This window comes from Macaca mulatta, chromosome 4, assembly GCF_049350105.2.
Source record: "Macaca mulatta isolate MMU2019108-1 chromosome 4, T2T-MMU8v2.0, whole genome shotgun sequence".
Lineage (NCBI taxonomy): Eukaryota > Metazoa > Chordata > Mammalia > Primates > Cercopithecidae > Macaca > Macaca mulatta.
The window spans coordinates 137,969,548-137,984,466 of NC_133409.1; the positions used below are offsets into that span (position 1 = coordinate 137,969,548).

Below are 14,919 nucleotides of genomic sequence, written 5' to 3' on the forward strand. Positions count from 1 at the left end.
TTTTTCTTTTTTTTTTGAGACAGAGTCTCACTCTGTCCCCCAGGCTAAGATGCAGTGATGTGATCTTGGCTCACTGCAACCTTCGCTTCCTGGGTTCAAGCGATTCTCGTGCTTCAGCCTTCCGACTAGCTGGGACTACAGGTTATACCCAGCTAATCTTTTTTTTTTTTTTGTATTTTTAGTAGAGATAGGATTTCACCATGTTGGCCAGGCTGGTCTCAAACTCCTGACCTCAGGTGATTGGCCCGCCTTGGCCTCCCAAAGTGCTGGGATTACAGGCATGAGCCACCGCACCCAGCCTAATAGATTTTTTTTTTTTTTGAGGTGGAGTCTTGCTCTGTCGCCCAGGCTGGAATGCAGTGGTGCAATCTCAGTTCACTGTAACCTCCACCTCCTGGGTTCCAGCAATTCTCCCGTCTCAGCCTCCTCAGTAGCTGGGATTATAGGCATGTGCCACCATGCCTGGCTAATTTTTATGTTTTTAGTAGAGATGGGGTTTCACCATCTTGGCCAGGCTGGTCTTGAATTCCTGACCTTGTGATTCACCCGCCTCGGCCCCAAAAAGTGTTGGGATTACAGGTGTGAGCCACCGTGCCTGGCCAGTAGTTCGTTTTTAAATCTGATCACGCACTGTTTTTTGATCCTAATCCTTAATCTAGACTGAGTCTTTTTATATTTTATTACAATTTTATATTTTTTTACAATTTTACAAATTACAATTTTATATTTTATTACAATTTTTATATTTTATTACAATATATAAAATATAAAATTTTATATTTTATTACAATTTATATATTTTTTTACAATTGAACACAGTGGCTCATGCCTGTAATCCCAACACTGTGAGAGGCCGAGACAGGAGGACTGCTTGAGGCCAGGAGTTCATGACCAGCCTGGGCAACAGAGTGAGACCCCATCTCTAAAAAAAAGAAAAAAAAAATTGAGCCAGGTGTGGTGGTGAGTGCCTGTAGTCCCAGCTACTCAGGAGTCTGAGGCAGGAGGATTGATACAGCCCAGGAGGTCAAAGCTACAGTGAGCTGTGACCACACCCCCATATTGCAGCACTCCAGCCAGGGAGACAGAGTGAGACTCGGTCTCAAAAAAATTTTTTGTTTTAATGAAGGACCACCAAGTGTTGAATGCATGAGTTACTGTTCTAAAGTATTAACATAGACCTCATAAACCCATGAGAATTTAGAAACTTAAATCTGGGATAGGGTCCTTGAAACGTACTTCCCAGGAGGCTAAAGATCTTTCCTCTGATATTGTTCCTCAAACCGTTTTAGGTTTCCCCTTTGGAAGGGTCCACTCTCATTCTCACTAGACTAATCTCTAATCCTCTAAATCCAACCACACAGGCCCCTTGATCTGCACACAAGATAGTCCCTAATTGTGCTGAGACAGTCCTTCAATCCAGACAGACCATAGACTTGGACCACAAGCCCTGCCTAATCCTGACAATGAGCTCAAAGGCTGTCTCTCACTCACCATATACCCAGCCCTGTCCCAACAGCTTGTATATAGTAGGTGTTCAATACACATGTGGCAAATGAGCAGATCAATGAAATGGCTACTCCATCATGCTCATCCCAGTGATCCAAAAAACTCCAATTAGGACTACAGTCTCCCTTAGCCCTGCTTATAGGCTGACCTCTCCTAAACGAAACTATAGACCCACCCCTGAAACACAACTAGGATCTTGAGCTTCCCAAGGACACGGATCAGGTTTGGTTCTACTCTGTCTCCCAGGCATGAAGCACATAGTAGATGTATAATAAATGTGGGCTGAATGAACAGACGGTTGACTAGTAGGGTTCACTCAGGTCTCTGTTCAAATGCCACCCTGTCAGAGTCCCTCCCTGTCCACCCCATCAGAAATAGCAACCCTTCCCAACCCCTCTTACCCTGCCCACTTCCCTGCTGTGGTTTTCTTAGCACCTACCCCTTCTTGACACAGTCTCTATTACTAGTTCATCTGTTCCCTGTCCACCCCTCCCCACCAAAATGTAAGCAAATGAGGGCAGGCCTTCTGTTGTTTACTGCTATACCCCCAGCTCCTCCCCATGCAGTCACATGGTAGGTGCTCACTAGATATTTGTATCAAAACAACAACAAGAAAAAAACCCAACACCAGATTTCAATACAAACTGATAACTGATTCCAACTGGATGGTAATATTAAGATGTCACCTAATTCATTGTTACCAAAGATGGTATGAGAAAAAAAAAAAAAGGATGTCACTTAATTCTGAGTACACACTGTCCTTAATCCTGAACCAGAGTGCCCTGTAATGCTGATGACAGCTTGAACCTCAGACAGGACCCCGAACAGTTCTCTCATACTGACAAGAATGATCTAATTTTGACTGCTGTTTTATAGCCTGTATAAGGACTGGGCTTGTTTCTAATTTATTTGTGCCTGGCACATAGAAGGTTGTCAATAATTGCATGTAGTGTGAAAGAGTATCCATCTACTAATGTTGATCACAAACCAGTCCTTAATCTTCTAACACAGGCTCTGGTATCTGACCCTGACCAGATAGATGTTCACTCTCAATCCTGCCCAAACACGATCTCTGATTGGATCACACACAGGCCTGACTCAGGACAGTGAGTGAACTCTGATTCTGGCCAACTGACAGATCTGGGCCTCGGATTCAACCTTGATTCTTTACTTTCTTTTTTGAGACAGGGTCTTGCCCTATTACCCAGGCTGCAGTACAGTGGCGCAATCACAGTTCACTACAGCATCAGTCTCTTGGGCTCAAGACATCCTCCCACCTCAGTTGCCTGAGTAGTTGGGACTATTGGTGCATGCTACCATGTCTGGCTAATTTTTATATTTTTTTGTAGAGATGGGGTTTCAAGATGTTGTCCAGGCTGGTCTTGAATTCCCGGGCTCAAGCAATCTTCTCAAGGGGATTACAGGTGTGAGCCACCACACCTGGCCTAAACCCTGATTTTGACAGTAGACTGAGCCCAAATCTCAACCTCAGTCTGGGTCATGATCCAGACCAACATCCCTTATCATGACCACTGGCCAGCTCCTGATTCTGACCACAGACTGACCTCAGAGCAATCTCTGATCAGACCCTGGATTAGCTCCTAAAGCCGATCACCATACGATGAACCCCCTGAGAACTCAATCGTTTTTCTTTTTTTGAGACAGAGTGTCGCTCTGTCGCCCAGGCTGGAGTGCAGTGGCACGATCTCGGCTCACTGCAACCTCTGCCTCCCAGGTTCAAGCGATTCTTCTGCCTCAGCCTCCCGAGTAGCTGGGACTACTGGTGCACGCCACCATGCCCAGCTAATTTTTGTATTTTCAGTAGAGACAGGGTTTTGCCATATTGGTCAGGCTGGTCTCAAACTCCCAGCCCTCAATGATCTTTTATTATTGTTTTTAAGACACGGGGTATCACTATGCTGACCAGGCTGGTCTTGAACTCCTGGCCTCAAGTAATCCTCCCATCTTGGCCTCCCAAAGTGCTGGGATTACAGGCGTGAGCCACTGTGCCTGGCCTCTTCTATTTTTTATTTTTTGAAACATTTGAAACAGGGTCTTGCTCTGTCACCCAGGCTGTAGTGCAGTGGTGCAAACATGGCTCACTGCAGCCTCAACCTCCTGGGTTCAAGTGATCCTCCCACCTCAGCCTCCCAAGTAGCTGGGACTACAGGTACATGCCACCACACCTGGCTAAGTTTGTTTTTTTGGTAGAGACGGGGCCTTGCTATGTTGCCCAGGCTGGTCTTCAACTCCTGGGCTCAAGTGATCTGCCCACCTTGGTCTCCCAAAGTGCTGGGATTACAGGCATGAGCTACCATGCCTGGCCTTATTCATTTTTTACAGTCCCAAAGCCCACTACGGTAACTTATGACTAACAGCACTTGAGAAAGTTTGCTGAGTGAACAGATGCATATGTGAGAAGAGCCCTAATCCTGTGGTATAGAGACCGTCCCTACACACCCCCATGGAGGGGCCCTTCACTCTCATTCCCCACCCTATGAGCTGTGCCCCAAGATGCATCCCTAGCCATGGGGTGACCAGGTGAGTTCCCACTTTGCCTCATTACATCACCTCCCTTTTCTCTAGTTTCTGGCCACCGGACAGTCCTGGAGGTCTGCTCTACCCACCCCAAGACATAATTCCAGAGCTGAAAAAGTCTCAAGAGAATACACAGTTCAAATTCTCTTGGACTCCTTGGAATCCACTGGAAACCAAGGAGCTTCTCCCTGTCATATCTGCACACAAACTCCAGAATGCTGCTTTTAATTTTAAAGAAGGTATGTACTCCAGTGGACCCTGGGTCAACGACCTAGACCCAGTCTGAGCCAGGAGGAGCTTTGCGGGTAGGGGGTTTGAGTGACTCACTCTTCAAGTTTTTGTCCTCGTTTTCCTGTTTTAAAGGGGCCTATCACCCAGCCCAAGTGCTAAACCACCCTGGAATCGGACATTTCTTCCTGGATCTAATCTCTATCCCACCCATGGCAGAGCTCCAGGTTAGGGTATAAGGATGTTCTTGGAGTTCAAAGGCAGAGAAGGCTCTGCAGCAGGGCTTGAGGCTAGGGGGAAGTGTGGCTTACTCACTCAAAATGCTTCTTGATCTTTTCTGACTCTGCATATTTGGAGATTCCATTGATGAAGAGGGTCCGCTTCACCTGGGTGACAGGGGAGTGGGTTTGCCTTCTGAGGCCTGACCCCAGCGGAGCCAGAGGATGTGGGGGGTGGGGGGCACTAGAGAAGGAGGTTTTGTTTTGAGGGGGTAGAGAAGTAGGTGAGCAGAGGGGAGCAGATGGGGTGACAGGAGGCCTTGGTTATGGATAAGCCAGGTCCCAGGGAAAGCAGGGGAGTGTTTCTAACAGAAATCAGGCAGTGAGCCTAACAAAAGAGCCACGCCATCCTAGGCTCTTGAGGGGTTATAGAGGCAGATGAAGGGGGTACTACTTTCAACTCCTTAGACCCCGAGGACCCAGTACAGTGGTTGGCATGGAGTAGGTGTCTGGTTCTGGCTTGGTGAGTGCATGTAGAAGGGGAACGAATATTACTATCCTAATGTCAGCCACAGCTACTTCCCCAAGTGCTGGGCACAGCATGGCTGTTTCCGCGTATTCCCCACAACCTTGGGGGAGGTACTGTTGTTATCCCATTTCACAGATGAGAAAACTGTGGCTTGGGAGGTTATGTAACTTGCAGGATGCTGTGCCAGCATTCAAACCCAGATGACACCTCTTGGGGCTGAGACAAGAGAGGCCTGCAGGGAAGGGAAGGGAAGAGGCTGGGGGCGGGGCAGGACCTGGGCTCTGCTCCACGCACCAGATCGTCCTCCTTGTAGCGCATCTTGGAGGTGTGTCTACGCATGCTGTAGACGGTGAGCAGCAGATACAGGAAGGCGAAGGAGGTGTGCAGCCACAGCAGGTTGTTCCTGGGAGGAGCAGAGAGGATACATGGGAGCCACTGGGGCTAGGACACACTCAGATGAGATGCCTCAGCCTGTCAGTGTTAAACCCTTGATACAGACAGGGCCCTCTACTGCCACCAGCCTTCTGGCACTGACTCCTCACAAGGCAGGCCCACATCCCACATCCCCTAGACCCCAAGATTCTCCCATTCCAATGAAAATGTCCCTGATAGGCCACCTCTCTACACCCTACCCGCTGGTTACAGTGTCTCCAACTGCCCCAGCTGGCCCTCCCTGGTTCCTGAGATTTCACCCTCCTCTTCTGTATCTGGTCATCCTTGGAGGATCCTCAGCAGGCATCCCCCTCTTCTGTCTCCAACTCAAGCCCTCAGGGACCCTCAGCCACCCCTGTAGCCTTTGCTCCCATCAATGCAGCTGCCTTTCCTCTCTGTCCCACATCATGGCCCAGACTCTGGTCATAGACCTTGGCCTGGCCGACCAGCTTCACATCTTACCCTGATTTCAAGTTGGCAATGGTGGTTCTCCCAAAGCTGTAGGCATTGTTCTCTAGGGGGTGAGAAGAGGGAGAGGATGATGGTGGGGTCAGGGCACATCCCCTCCAGCCCCATCCTCTCTCCACCCTAGCCGTCCTGGCCCTCACTGACCCAGCAGGTCCCCTGAGAAGTTGACAGGCAGCACGATGCCTACGGAGAGGACGCCCACAACCACCAGCAGCCCGATGATGTGCCGCTGAAAGGACAGGTAGTGCACGGCGTCGCCCCCACATTTGTCCCGGATCTCATCATCCCTGCAGCCGTACGGGGTGGACAGAGGAATTAGGTTAGGACCAGGGCAAGAAAGGGGCTGCAACTTGCCTGCCCTGACCCACCCCCACCCCAAACCCACCCTAGCTCCAGCTGATCTGGCAGTACTACAGGGCTGAAATCGGACTTCTTGGTCCCCTATTTTCTGTGAGGGGAGAGGGGAGCAAGGCAGAAGAGAGGGGGAGGGAGAAAAAGGAGAAATGCATGGAGAAGGGGAGGGATGAAGGCAGAGGGCTAGAAGGAAAGAAAGAGGTAAAAGAAAAAAGAGACTGCAGAGAGGAAGGGGAAGAAGAAAATTGGGAATGCAGAGAAAAGGGAAGAAAAAAGAGAAATATCTGTGGAGGGAGAAAGAGGAGAAAGAAGGAGGACCAGCAGGAGGAGGAGTGGTAAAAGAGGCAGAAGTGAAGGAAGGATGGGAGGAGGGGCAGCAGCACCTCATGGGTGTGGCTGAGCCTGGTGTAGTGAAGTGAGGTACCCATGCAGGAGGCTTAGGGGAGTGGGTGGCGGCAGTGCTGACCTGTCCCGGCTTCCTGCCTTTCTCAGTGCTCACTGCCTGCCTGCTGGACTCTGGCTGGATCTCCTGAGTTCTGCCTGCTGGACACAGGCTCTGCCTGCCGCTGGCTGGCTGCTTCCAGCCTACTGCTGCCCCCACCCGCTGGCTGCACAGAGGCTGAGGCAGGGGCTCCACCCCTTCTCTCTACGTGGGGCAGGGCAGGAAGAGAAGAGGGCAGAGCGGGCCCCCCAGGCAGGGGGGGTCACAGAGGAGATTGTGGGGTCAAGTGAGTGTCCAGGGGACAGCAGAGGCTCGGGTCCCCAGGGCTTGGCCTTCCAGAGCAGGGAGGAGGGTGCTGGGCTGGCAAGGAGTGCTAAGGCCCTGAAAGCTGCTGGCTTCTCAATTTTCTAGGGAGATGCCAGGTTCTGAAGTTTCTCTCTTTCTTTAGAGCTTGAAGATGGTCCACTTACTTTATCCTGAAGATGGCTGTCAGCCAGGAACAGAAACCCTGGGGGAACAGAGGGCTGTCAGCGGGAGTCCCCAGCCCACCAACCCGAACCTCTCTTCTCCCTCAAGTCCCACCCATTCTCATAATTACCTCCAGGCACAGCTTCCACACCCCTCGCTAAAAAAAAAATCCTTATATCCTAGGAACTAGCTTATCCCCAAAAAGGGAGAGAGGGAAGGTCTCAGCCCTCAAAGAAAAAAGACCAACACTGAACAGGGTTATCTGTGAATCCTCATGTCCAGATCTACAGATTTCTGCAAATACCCTGTGGCTGTGTAGGCCAGGGTGGGACGGGTGGGGCTTGGGGTTCTAAGGTTAGCAGGGCCTCCAGACCTCCAGCTAATAAGAGTTTGCAACATGGCTGCCAAAAGCAGAGAGGAGGGCCTTGCTGCCTGAATTCCAGCTATTAACCCTCTAGTCTACCCTGGAAGGACAAAAGCCCAGGGTCACTGTGAGCTACAAGATATCTCCCCACCTCCGGCCAGATGTGGTGGCTCACGCCTGTAATCCCAGCACTTTGGGAGGCCAAGGTGGGCGGATCGCCTGGGGTCAGGAGTTCAAGATCAGCCTGGCCAACATGGTGACACCCCATCTCTACTAAAAATACAAAAATTAGCTGGGTGTGATGATGCACACTTGTAATCCCAGTTACTTGGGAGGCTGAGGCTGGAGAACTGCTTGAACCCAGGAGGTGGAGGTTGCAGTGAGCCGAGATCACACCACTGCACTCCAGCCTGGGTGACAGAGCAAGACTCCATCTCAGGGAAAAATTGAAAAAAAAAAAAAAAAAAAAGAGACCTCCCTGTTCCAGCCTCTAGGCCTGTAAAGGCAGAGAGTGGGGATATTCAGGGGAGGGTTGGGCAGAGGGCACCCTGCCCCTAACTCCATCCAGGAGAAAGTCCAGACATAACACAGGATGGAGTAGAAAGGTGCCTTTCAGCCATGATTCAGGACCATGCTACCTGTTGCCAACATCACCTGAGTCTGAGGACCATCTGGATACCTCTGGCTAGTAGGTGTGACAACTTTGCCACCTACCAGTATGAGTCCAACTCAGGAAGCTGAAGGCCATTTTCTGCTGGGACTGCTGGAAGAGCTGCCACCCCTAGGACTTGCAGCCCAAGAGGGACTGACCAGGGCCACCCCATGTCTGAGGATTAGAGTTCTGACTAGGCTCCTCACCCTCATGGAATTAATGACGGAGAGCCAGGCAGGTAACACCTGTGTGTTAGGTCTGATATGAAAAGGGGTCTGGAGTCTGTTATGAACTGCCATCCATACGCCTTTTTGAAAGGGACCACTGCCACTCAGCTCCAATCCACAAGCAGGTCAACTGGCCCACATGGCCAGGGGTCACCCACCTGCAACCTCCGAGCAACATGAGGGATTCTGTTGGCTTTGCTAGGCAGGGCTGGAGGGCTTATTATTTCTTTTGTTTGTTTTGAGACGGAGTCTTGCTCTGTCGCCCAGGCTGGAGTGCAGTGGGGTGATCTCAGCTCACTGCAAGCTCCGCCTCCTGAGTTCATGCCATTCTCCTGCCTCAGCCTTCCAAGTAGCTAGGATTATAGGCGCCAGCCACCATGCCTGGCTAATTTTTTGTATTTTTAGTAAAGACGGGGTTTTGGCCGGGCGCGGTGGCTCAAGCCTGTAATCCCAGCACTTTGGGAGGCCGAGACGGGCGGATCACAAGGTCAGGAGATCGAGACCATCCTGGCTAACATGGTGAAACCCCGTCTCTACTAAAAATACAAAAAAACTAGCCGGGCGAGGTGGCGGGCGCCTGTAGTCCCAGCTACTCGGGAGGCTGAGGCAGGAGAATGGCGTAAACCCGGGAGGCGGAGCTTGCAGTGAGCTGAGATCCGGCCACTGCACTCCAGCCTGGGCGACAGAGTGAGACTCCGTCTCAAAAAAAAAAAAAAAAAAAAAAAAAAAAAGACGGGGTTTCACCATGTTGGCCAGGATGGTCTCGATCTTCTGACCTCGTGATCCTCCCGCCTCGGCCTCCCAAAGTGCTGGGATTACAGGTGTGAGCCAAGGGCTTATTATTACTTCTAAAGCCATGACTACGGAAAAAAGGTGGCCTTAGGATTAATCAGCAGAAGTGGGCACAGAACTCTTTGTGGCAAACAAAGTTGGGAATTCACGAATGTTAGGGCTGTGCTAGTTTGGAGGCTGTGACATAGAGGAAGGAGCCAGGAGTTCTGGGCCTGGGGGGGTCATCCTGTGGTTCCCTGGATGAATCACTTTCCTTGCTGAGGAGGAGGCCAAACCAGCATCCCTGACTACACATCACTGAAAGTGAGGGACTTCTCAGCCCATATGCCCTGGGGGTGGGGTGGGGGACTAAGAAGTTTGGGGGAGGGCACTCACATTGTCCCTTTGGTCAAAGTCAACGGAGCTGGATACAGAGGTGAGACGCTCATACCGGTCATGACTGTCCCCGTGCATAGCTGAAGCCACACTGGGGGTGAGGGAGATGAGAGATCAGAGAGCCTGTTGAGTCTGAGTCCCCGGGGAGCTGGGCTGAGTGCTCCAGAGCTCCAGGGCTATAGAAGGCACAGAAGGCACAGGAAGCGCAGAGGCTGAAGCAGAGAGGAATGACCGCCCTCTACCCGGCTTCCCTCAAGTATGCCTCTTCCTTTCAGGGTGACTCAGGGTGGGAGCGGAGGTGGGCACTGATGCTGGGCAGTAGGGCCTTGAGGGAGGAGGTAATCTTCATCATCTCCCTAAGGAGGCTGAAGTGAGAACACCAGAGGGCCCTGCAGTTCCAGAGTTGACTGGCAGGGGCTGGGGACAGGCAACAGAGCCAATATTATGCAAAGAGCAATGAGGAGGTGGAGGAAAGGATGGACCAGGAAAACCTGGAAGGGCTGGGAAGACTGGAAGGTCTCCTGGGTGGGGCCCTCCCCTCCCCTCCCCTCCCCTCCCCTCCCCTCCCCTCCCCTCCCCTGCCCTGCCCTGCCCTCCCCTCCCCTCCCCTGCCCTGCCCTCCCCTCCCCTCCCCTACCCTCCCGCTTCCCTGACTCCAACAGCTGTTACAACTCCAACTCCAATCCTATAGACAGAGATGACAAAGTGACAAAAAAGCCCAGTCTGGGGGGCTCCTTGGGCAGTCCCCCTCCCAGGCCTCCAGAAGAGGTGAGCAGAGAACCCTGGAATATGAAGAACTAGCTGTTAGGTGACAAGAAGCTGCTGGTGACACCCAATCTTGTCTCTACGTGATTGTGCTGAGGATTTCCTGGAGGACAACTCCTCCCCTCCAGCCAACAAGGGCCGCATAGGCAGGGGCACACAGAGAGGGACTTCTCACAGGGAGGGACTTCTCCCAGGCAGGGAGCCAGAGGGAGAGATGAAGGGGAGGTGAGGCAGAGACAAGCTGGGGAGCCCCCTGCTCTGCAAAGCACACCGCCTGCGTTAATCCGAAACATGAGCCTGCAGAGGAGAAAACTGCAAAAAGAAACCAGCAACTTGGCAGGAAGAGAAGAGAAGCGTGAGAGAAGAAAAGGGAAAGCTGGTTTAGTGGGAATGAGGGGGCTGGTGCCCCACATACTATTCCTGTTCCACTCGGTCCCTCTCCTGCCGCCGAAGCCTGGGGACAGAGAACAGACAGGGTTAGCAGAGGTGGGGGAGAGTCCCTGGGGACAGGTGAGGAACAGGGGCCCAACTGAGGGCCCTCATGCCCCCATGCCCACATTGGGGCTAGTCCCTTTTCATCCCCCCAGCAAAGGGGAATGAGAGAGGGCTGGCTCCTTCCTATTCCTAAGGTGTATGGAGCAAGGTGTGTGTGTGGAGAGCTAGAGGGAGGGTCCCAGACCCTTACCTGTCTGCATCTGTCACCAAGGCCAGCCGCCCATAGTCCCAGGCCACCTTCCGGAGGATAGAGAATAAGAACAGCAGTGCCTGAGGGAAGAGGGGGCAGTTGGCAAGTGCAGAGGCTGTCCGCCTGCTGGACTAGGGGCCAGAAGCAGAGGGTCCAAAATCTTGTCTTAGAAGGGGATGACCCTGGCTCGGGTGAATGGTCAAAGTCGAGGCTTGGGCTGGATGATGGGGACTCCTCCTGCTTAAGCCTGGGAAATCAGGGGCAGGTGGCAGAGTGGTTAGAGCTGGAGGTGTTTGCCAGGTGTGTACAGGGCATGGATGCCAAGGTAGGGGGTGGCAGCAGGCACTCACAAGGAAGCACATGAAGTCGAGAGCCAGAACGGTGGGGACGCCCCCAAAGGGCAGGCCCTGCAGGACAGTGCTGCGGATGCGGGCGCTGTAGCAGTAGTCCTTGGGGTTGCTGTTGTTGAGGGCCGTGGTGCCCAGTGTGGCCAGCAGAAAGGGCAGCATGGCTGCTACTGCCGCATGGTCCTCCTGGGCAGAGGGTGGAACAGTCAGCTGGGTTTGCCCCCATCCCCTTCATGGCCCAGTAGGGTGGGTGTGGGGAGGGGGCAGTGAGGGCAGATCACCAGGCTGCCTGGGTAGGTGGAAGCTCTGGCCTCTGGAGATAAGGGCCTAGGGAGGGGAGAGTTGAGTCACATGGATTTGCCTTCACTGGCAATCTGGCTATGACACCCCACCCTGGGTATGGGGAACTCAGTCTAGATGCCAGGCCTGGACTGGGGAGGCAGGTTTCATTAAGAGGCTGGTTTCATTTTCAGGAAGGGGTCTGTGATTTTCTAACATCTATCTAAATGCCCCCTGCCCCCGCCACCCCCACACTCTCATTCTTTCAGTCTTAGGGCAGGGGGCGGAGCTGAGCCTAGGAAGACAGGGAGGGGTCTTAGATTTGAGGACTCAGGGTAAGATGAGGGGTCTCCACATCAGGGGAAAATGGGTCAGGAGCCAGCTGCCTCGTCCTGATCTTTTCTTTCTATGCCTATTAGAAAAATGGCACGATTTCATTTGATTAGGGTTTTGAACTCTGTTAATCACCTCTATATAACTGGCTTAGGTTCGACGATGGGTCAGAGTAGGAAGTCAAGTAAATAGCAGGACTTCTGCGTTCGAGTTACCTCCCTGGCCCCAGCCACTCCTGCTTATTCTCATTTCTCTTCCCTATACCGTTCTCCTCTCTTCAGTTATTTGCACAGGATCACCTGAGTGTTATGAGTACTACAACTCCCACAGTGCCATGCTCCTGCCTCTAAAGCAGGGAAGGCTGGGAAAGCTATGCCCTCCGGCGAGCTTTACCACTGGCAAAGGAGGGGAGAGTGGGTGGGGGCCTCTTAGCCTGCCCGGGCAGCCAGGGTGCTGTCTGGTTCCCTGCTGCTGGCCAGCTGCACTGATGCTCAGAGTGGATGGGGTGGGCAGGAGGAGGAGGAAAGGGACAGCCAGCCTGAGTGCCTGGGTTCTCAAAGTGTTTGGGGACAGAACAGAGTGGGGCCCTGGGGAGAATCCCAGGATGGCGGAGAAGTGTGGCCTCAGCAGTGCAGCGCTGCCCCACCCATTTTACTGGGGGGTCCCTGGGGGACCCTTCTGCTGACAACACTGAAGCTCTGCCTTGGGGGCGGGGGGTGGGGGAAGGTCCTCAGGGAAGGAAAAGGAAAACCAGACAAAGAGAACAACAAAACTAGAAACAGTGACTGCAACTTCGGGAGCAGGGGCCCTCTGCCCCCAGGGGGAATCAGAAGGTTTCTCCTGCCTCTTCCTAACACTTCAACCACAGGGCAAGAGGCAGAAGCCCTCAGATGGAGGGGAGGATGGAGTTGTTGATGTGTTTTACTTGGTCCCAGGGAGTCTCTGCAAAGCCTGGATTAGGAAGACTAAAGGAGTAACTGCTGGTATGTCATGCCTCCCCCTTTTCCAGTTCAAGCTGCCTTTAAAAATACACCAATTTAGTAATTGTATCAGGTACCATTTGTCCAGTGCCCTCAGTTTCAAGAATAATATATACGTGATTTCATTCAATCCTCAATGATCCTGAGTTGAGTGTCATTGACATTTTAGGGTGGGGGCACAGGGACTCAGAGGTTAGGCAACTTTCCCAAGGTCACACTGCTAATAAAATGAGGGACCTAGGACCCAAACCTAGCTCACCTTCTTTTTAAAGCTAGAATGCTTTTCAGGGCACCACAATGCTTTTCTGATGTACCTAGAACAGGACTCGGCAGACCATGGAAGCTTTATTAATGCTCATTAAAAGTTCTCAGGCCAGAGAACTTGAGGGTGCTGTGGAAATGTGTGTGTCCAGGTATGTGTGTCCAGGTAAATGTGTGTTGATGTGTGGACCTGTGTCCAGGAGGAGCTAGGTGACTGCATGGCAGTCCACGGAAATGAAGGGAGTTGTTGGCTTCGAAGTGGGGGTGTGAACATGGGTGTGTCTGGGAGCCTGGGTATGTAAACATAAGATGCACAGAACCCTGGTGCACTATAGGAGGTTAAAGGTAGGTATAGGTATCTTGGGTTGGGGGGGGCTCTAACTAGTCCCCCTTTCTCAATTCTCAACTCCAATGTACTCCAGCAATCTCAACACTCCATTCCCACCGCTTGCCTGTTTCTCTGAATTCCAAGGCTCCACCAGATCAGAATGAAATGAGAACAAGCCCCAGAGTACCATTCCTATCACCTCCTGTCTTATCCACACCAAAGAAAGGAAGAGCATTTTGGAAGCTTCTATATGAATTGGCCCCAGCAGGGTGGACAGGGTCTAGCCAGATGCTCAGTAACTGAAATCACCATGCTCCTCTGCTGTTGGCCTCCTTAGGGTCACAAAGCACTCTCACCTCCACAACTGCATTAATTCTCCCACCTGCATGGGAGGAAGGCAGGGTGCACTCAGATCACTATCCCCATTTTACAGGGAGGAAGCAGGAACCCAGTAGGGGAAGCAACTTGCAGTGACAGGACAGGTAAGGGGTGGAGCCTGGGCTGGCGGCTCTGCCGGTTGACAGGCCTGCTCCAAGCTTTTAATTGTGGGGGCGGGGTTGCTGGGCTGAGTTTCATCAAGGGCAGCTGCTTTCAAAGCCAGCACTGGGCTGAGAAATAGAGAAGAGGGAAGACACTGAGGTAGAATACCTCGGGGACGGGAGGTGGCAGTTCCTCCACTCCACAAGGCACCTGTACCAGCTATATCCCAGAGTTTCTCTAGTCTGATATTGAGGCTTTAGCTAGAAGTATGTCCAGAGAGTGATGGAGGATTTTATTTCTAGCTAACTTAAGCTTTTATTTTACCATTAAGGAGTGTGTGCATGGTGGGGGTTGGAGAGCTATAACTTATACGCCTGTTTTTTTGGTTGTTATGTATTTTTTTGAGACGGAGTCTTGCTCTATCACCAGGCTGGAGCGCAGTGGTGCGATCTTGGCTCACTGCAACCTCCGCCTCTTGGGTTCAAGGGATTCTCCTGCCTCAGCCTCCCGAGTAGCTGGGACTACAGGCGCATGCCACCGTGCCCAGCTAATTTTTGTATTTTTAGTAGAGACACGGTTTCACCATGTTGGCCAGGATGGTCTCAATCTCTTGACCTCATGATCTGCCCGCCTCAACCTCCCAAAGTGCTGAGATTACAGGCGTGATACAAACTTTTTCAATGGAGTTACTGGACAAGATTTAAGTTAGGGCTTGGGATCAAAGTAAGGCCATGTGGTCTGAGGGGAGCAGGTGAAGATGGAAGCTAGCTCTGTTACTATGAAACCTAAGTCTCAGTCTTCCAATCTGTAACAAACAGATATGAATATTCTTACTCTACCCCCTACCCACTTCAGAGGGATAGGCAAA

At 52.0% G+C, this 14,919-nt stretch overlaps 1 protein-coding gene across 6 annotated transcripts in view; it reads right to left on the reverse strand.

Annotated features, from left to right (window-relative positions):
• TMEM63B (transmembrane protein 63B) overlaps positions 1–14,919 on the reverse strand; it is a 29,239-nt gene that overhangs the window by 9,908 nt on the left and 4,412 nt on the right. For 3 of the 6 annotated variants that reach the window (XM_028847509.2, XM_015136438.3, XM_015136440.3), the window contains exons 2-10: positions 11,394–11,576; positions 11,044–11,123; positions 10,774–10,812; positions 9,594–9,684; positions 7,186–7,223; positions 6,064–6,206; positions 5,914–5,965; positions 5,314–5,422; positions 4,588–4,658 (exon numbers count right to left, since the gene is read on the reverse strand). In XM_028847509.2, coding sequence (XP_028703342.1) covers positions 4,588–4,658; positions 5,314–5,422; positions 5,914–5,965; positions 6,064–6,206; positions 7,186–7,223; positions 9,594–9,684; positions 10,774–10,812; positions 11,044–11,123; positions 11,394–11,552 — 782 coding nt within the window. In that variant the 5' untranslated portion in view covers positions 11,553–11,576. The remainder of the gene's footprint in view (positions 1–4,587; positions 4,659–5,313; positions 5,423–5,913; positions 5,966–6,063; positions 6,207–7,185; positions 7,224–9,593; positions 9,685–10,773; positions 10,813–11,043; positions 11,124–11,393; positions 11,577–14,919) is intronic. The other 3 variants (XM_028847511.2, XM_077999838.1, XM_028847510.2) reach the window with 1 other exon arrangement.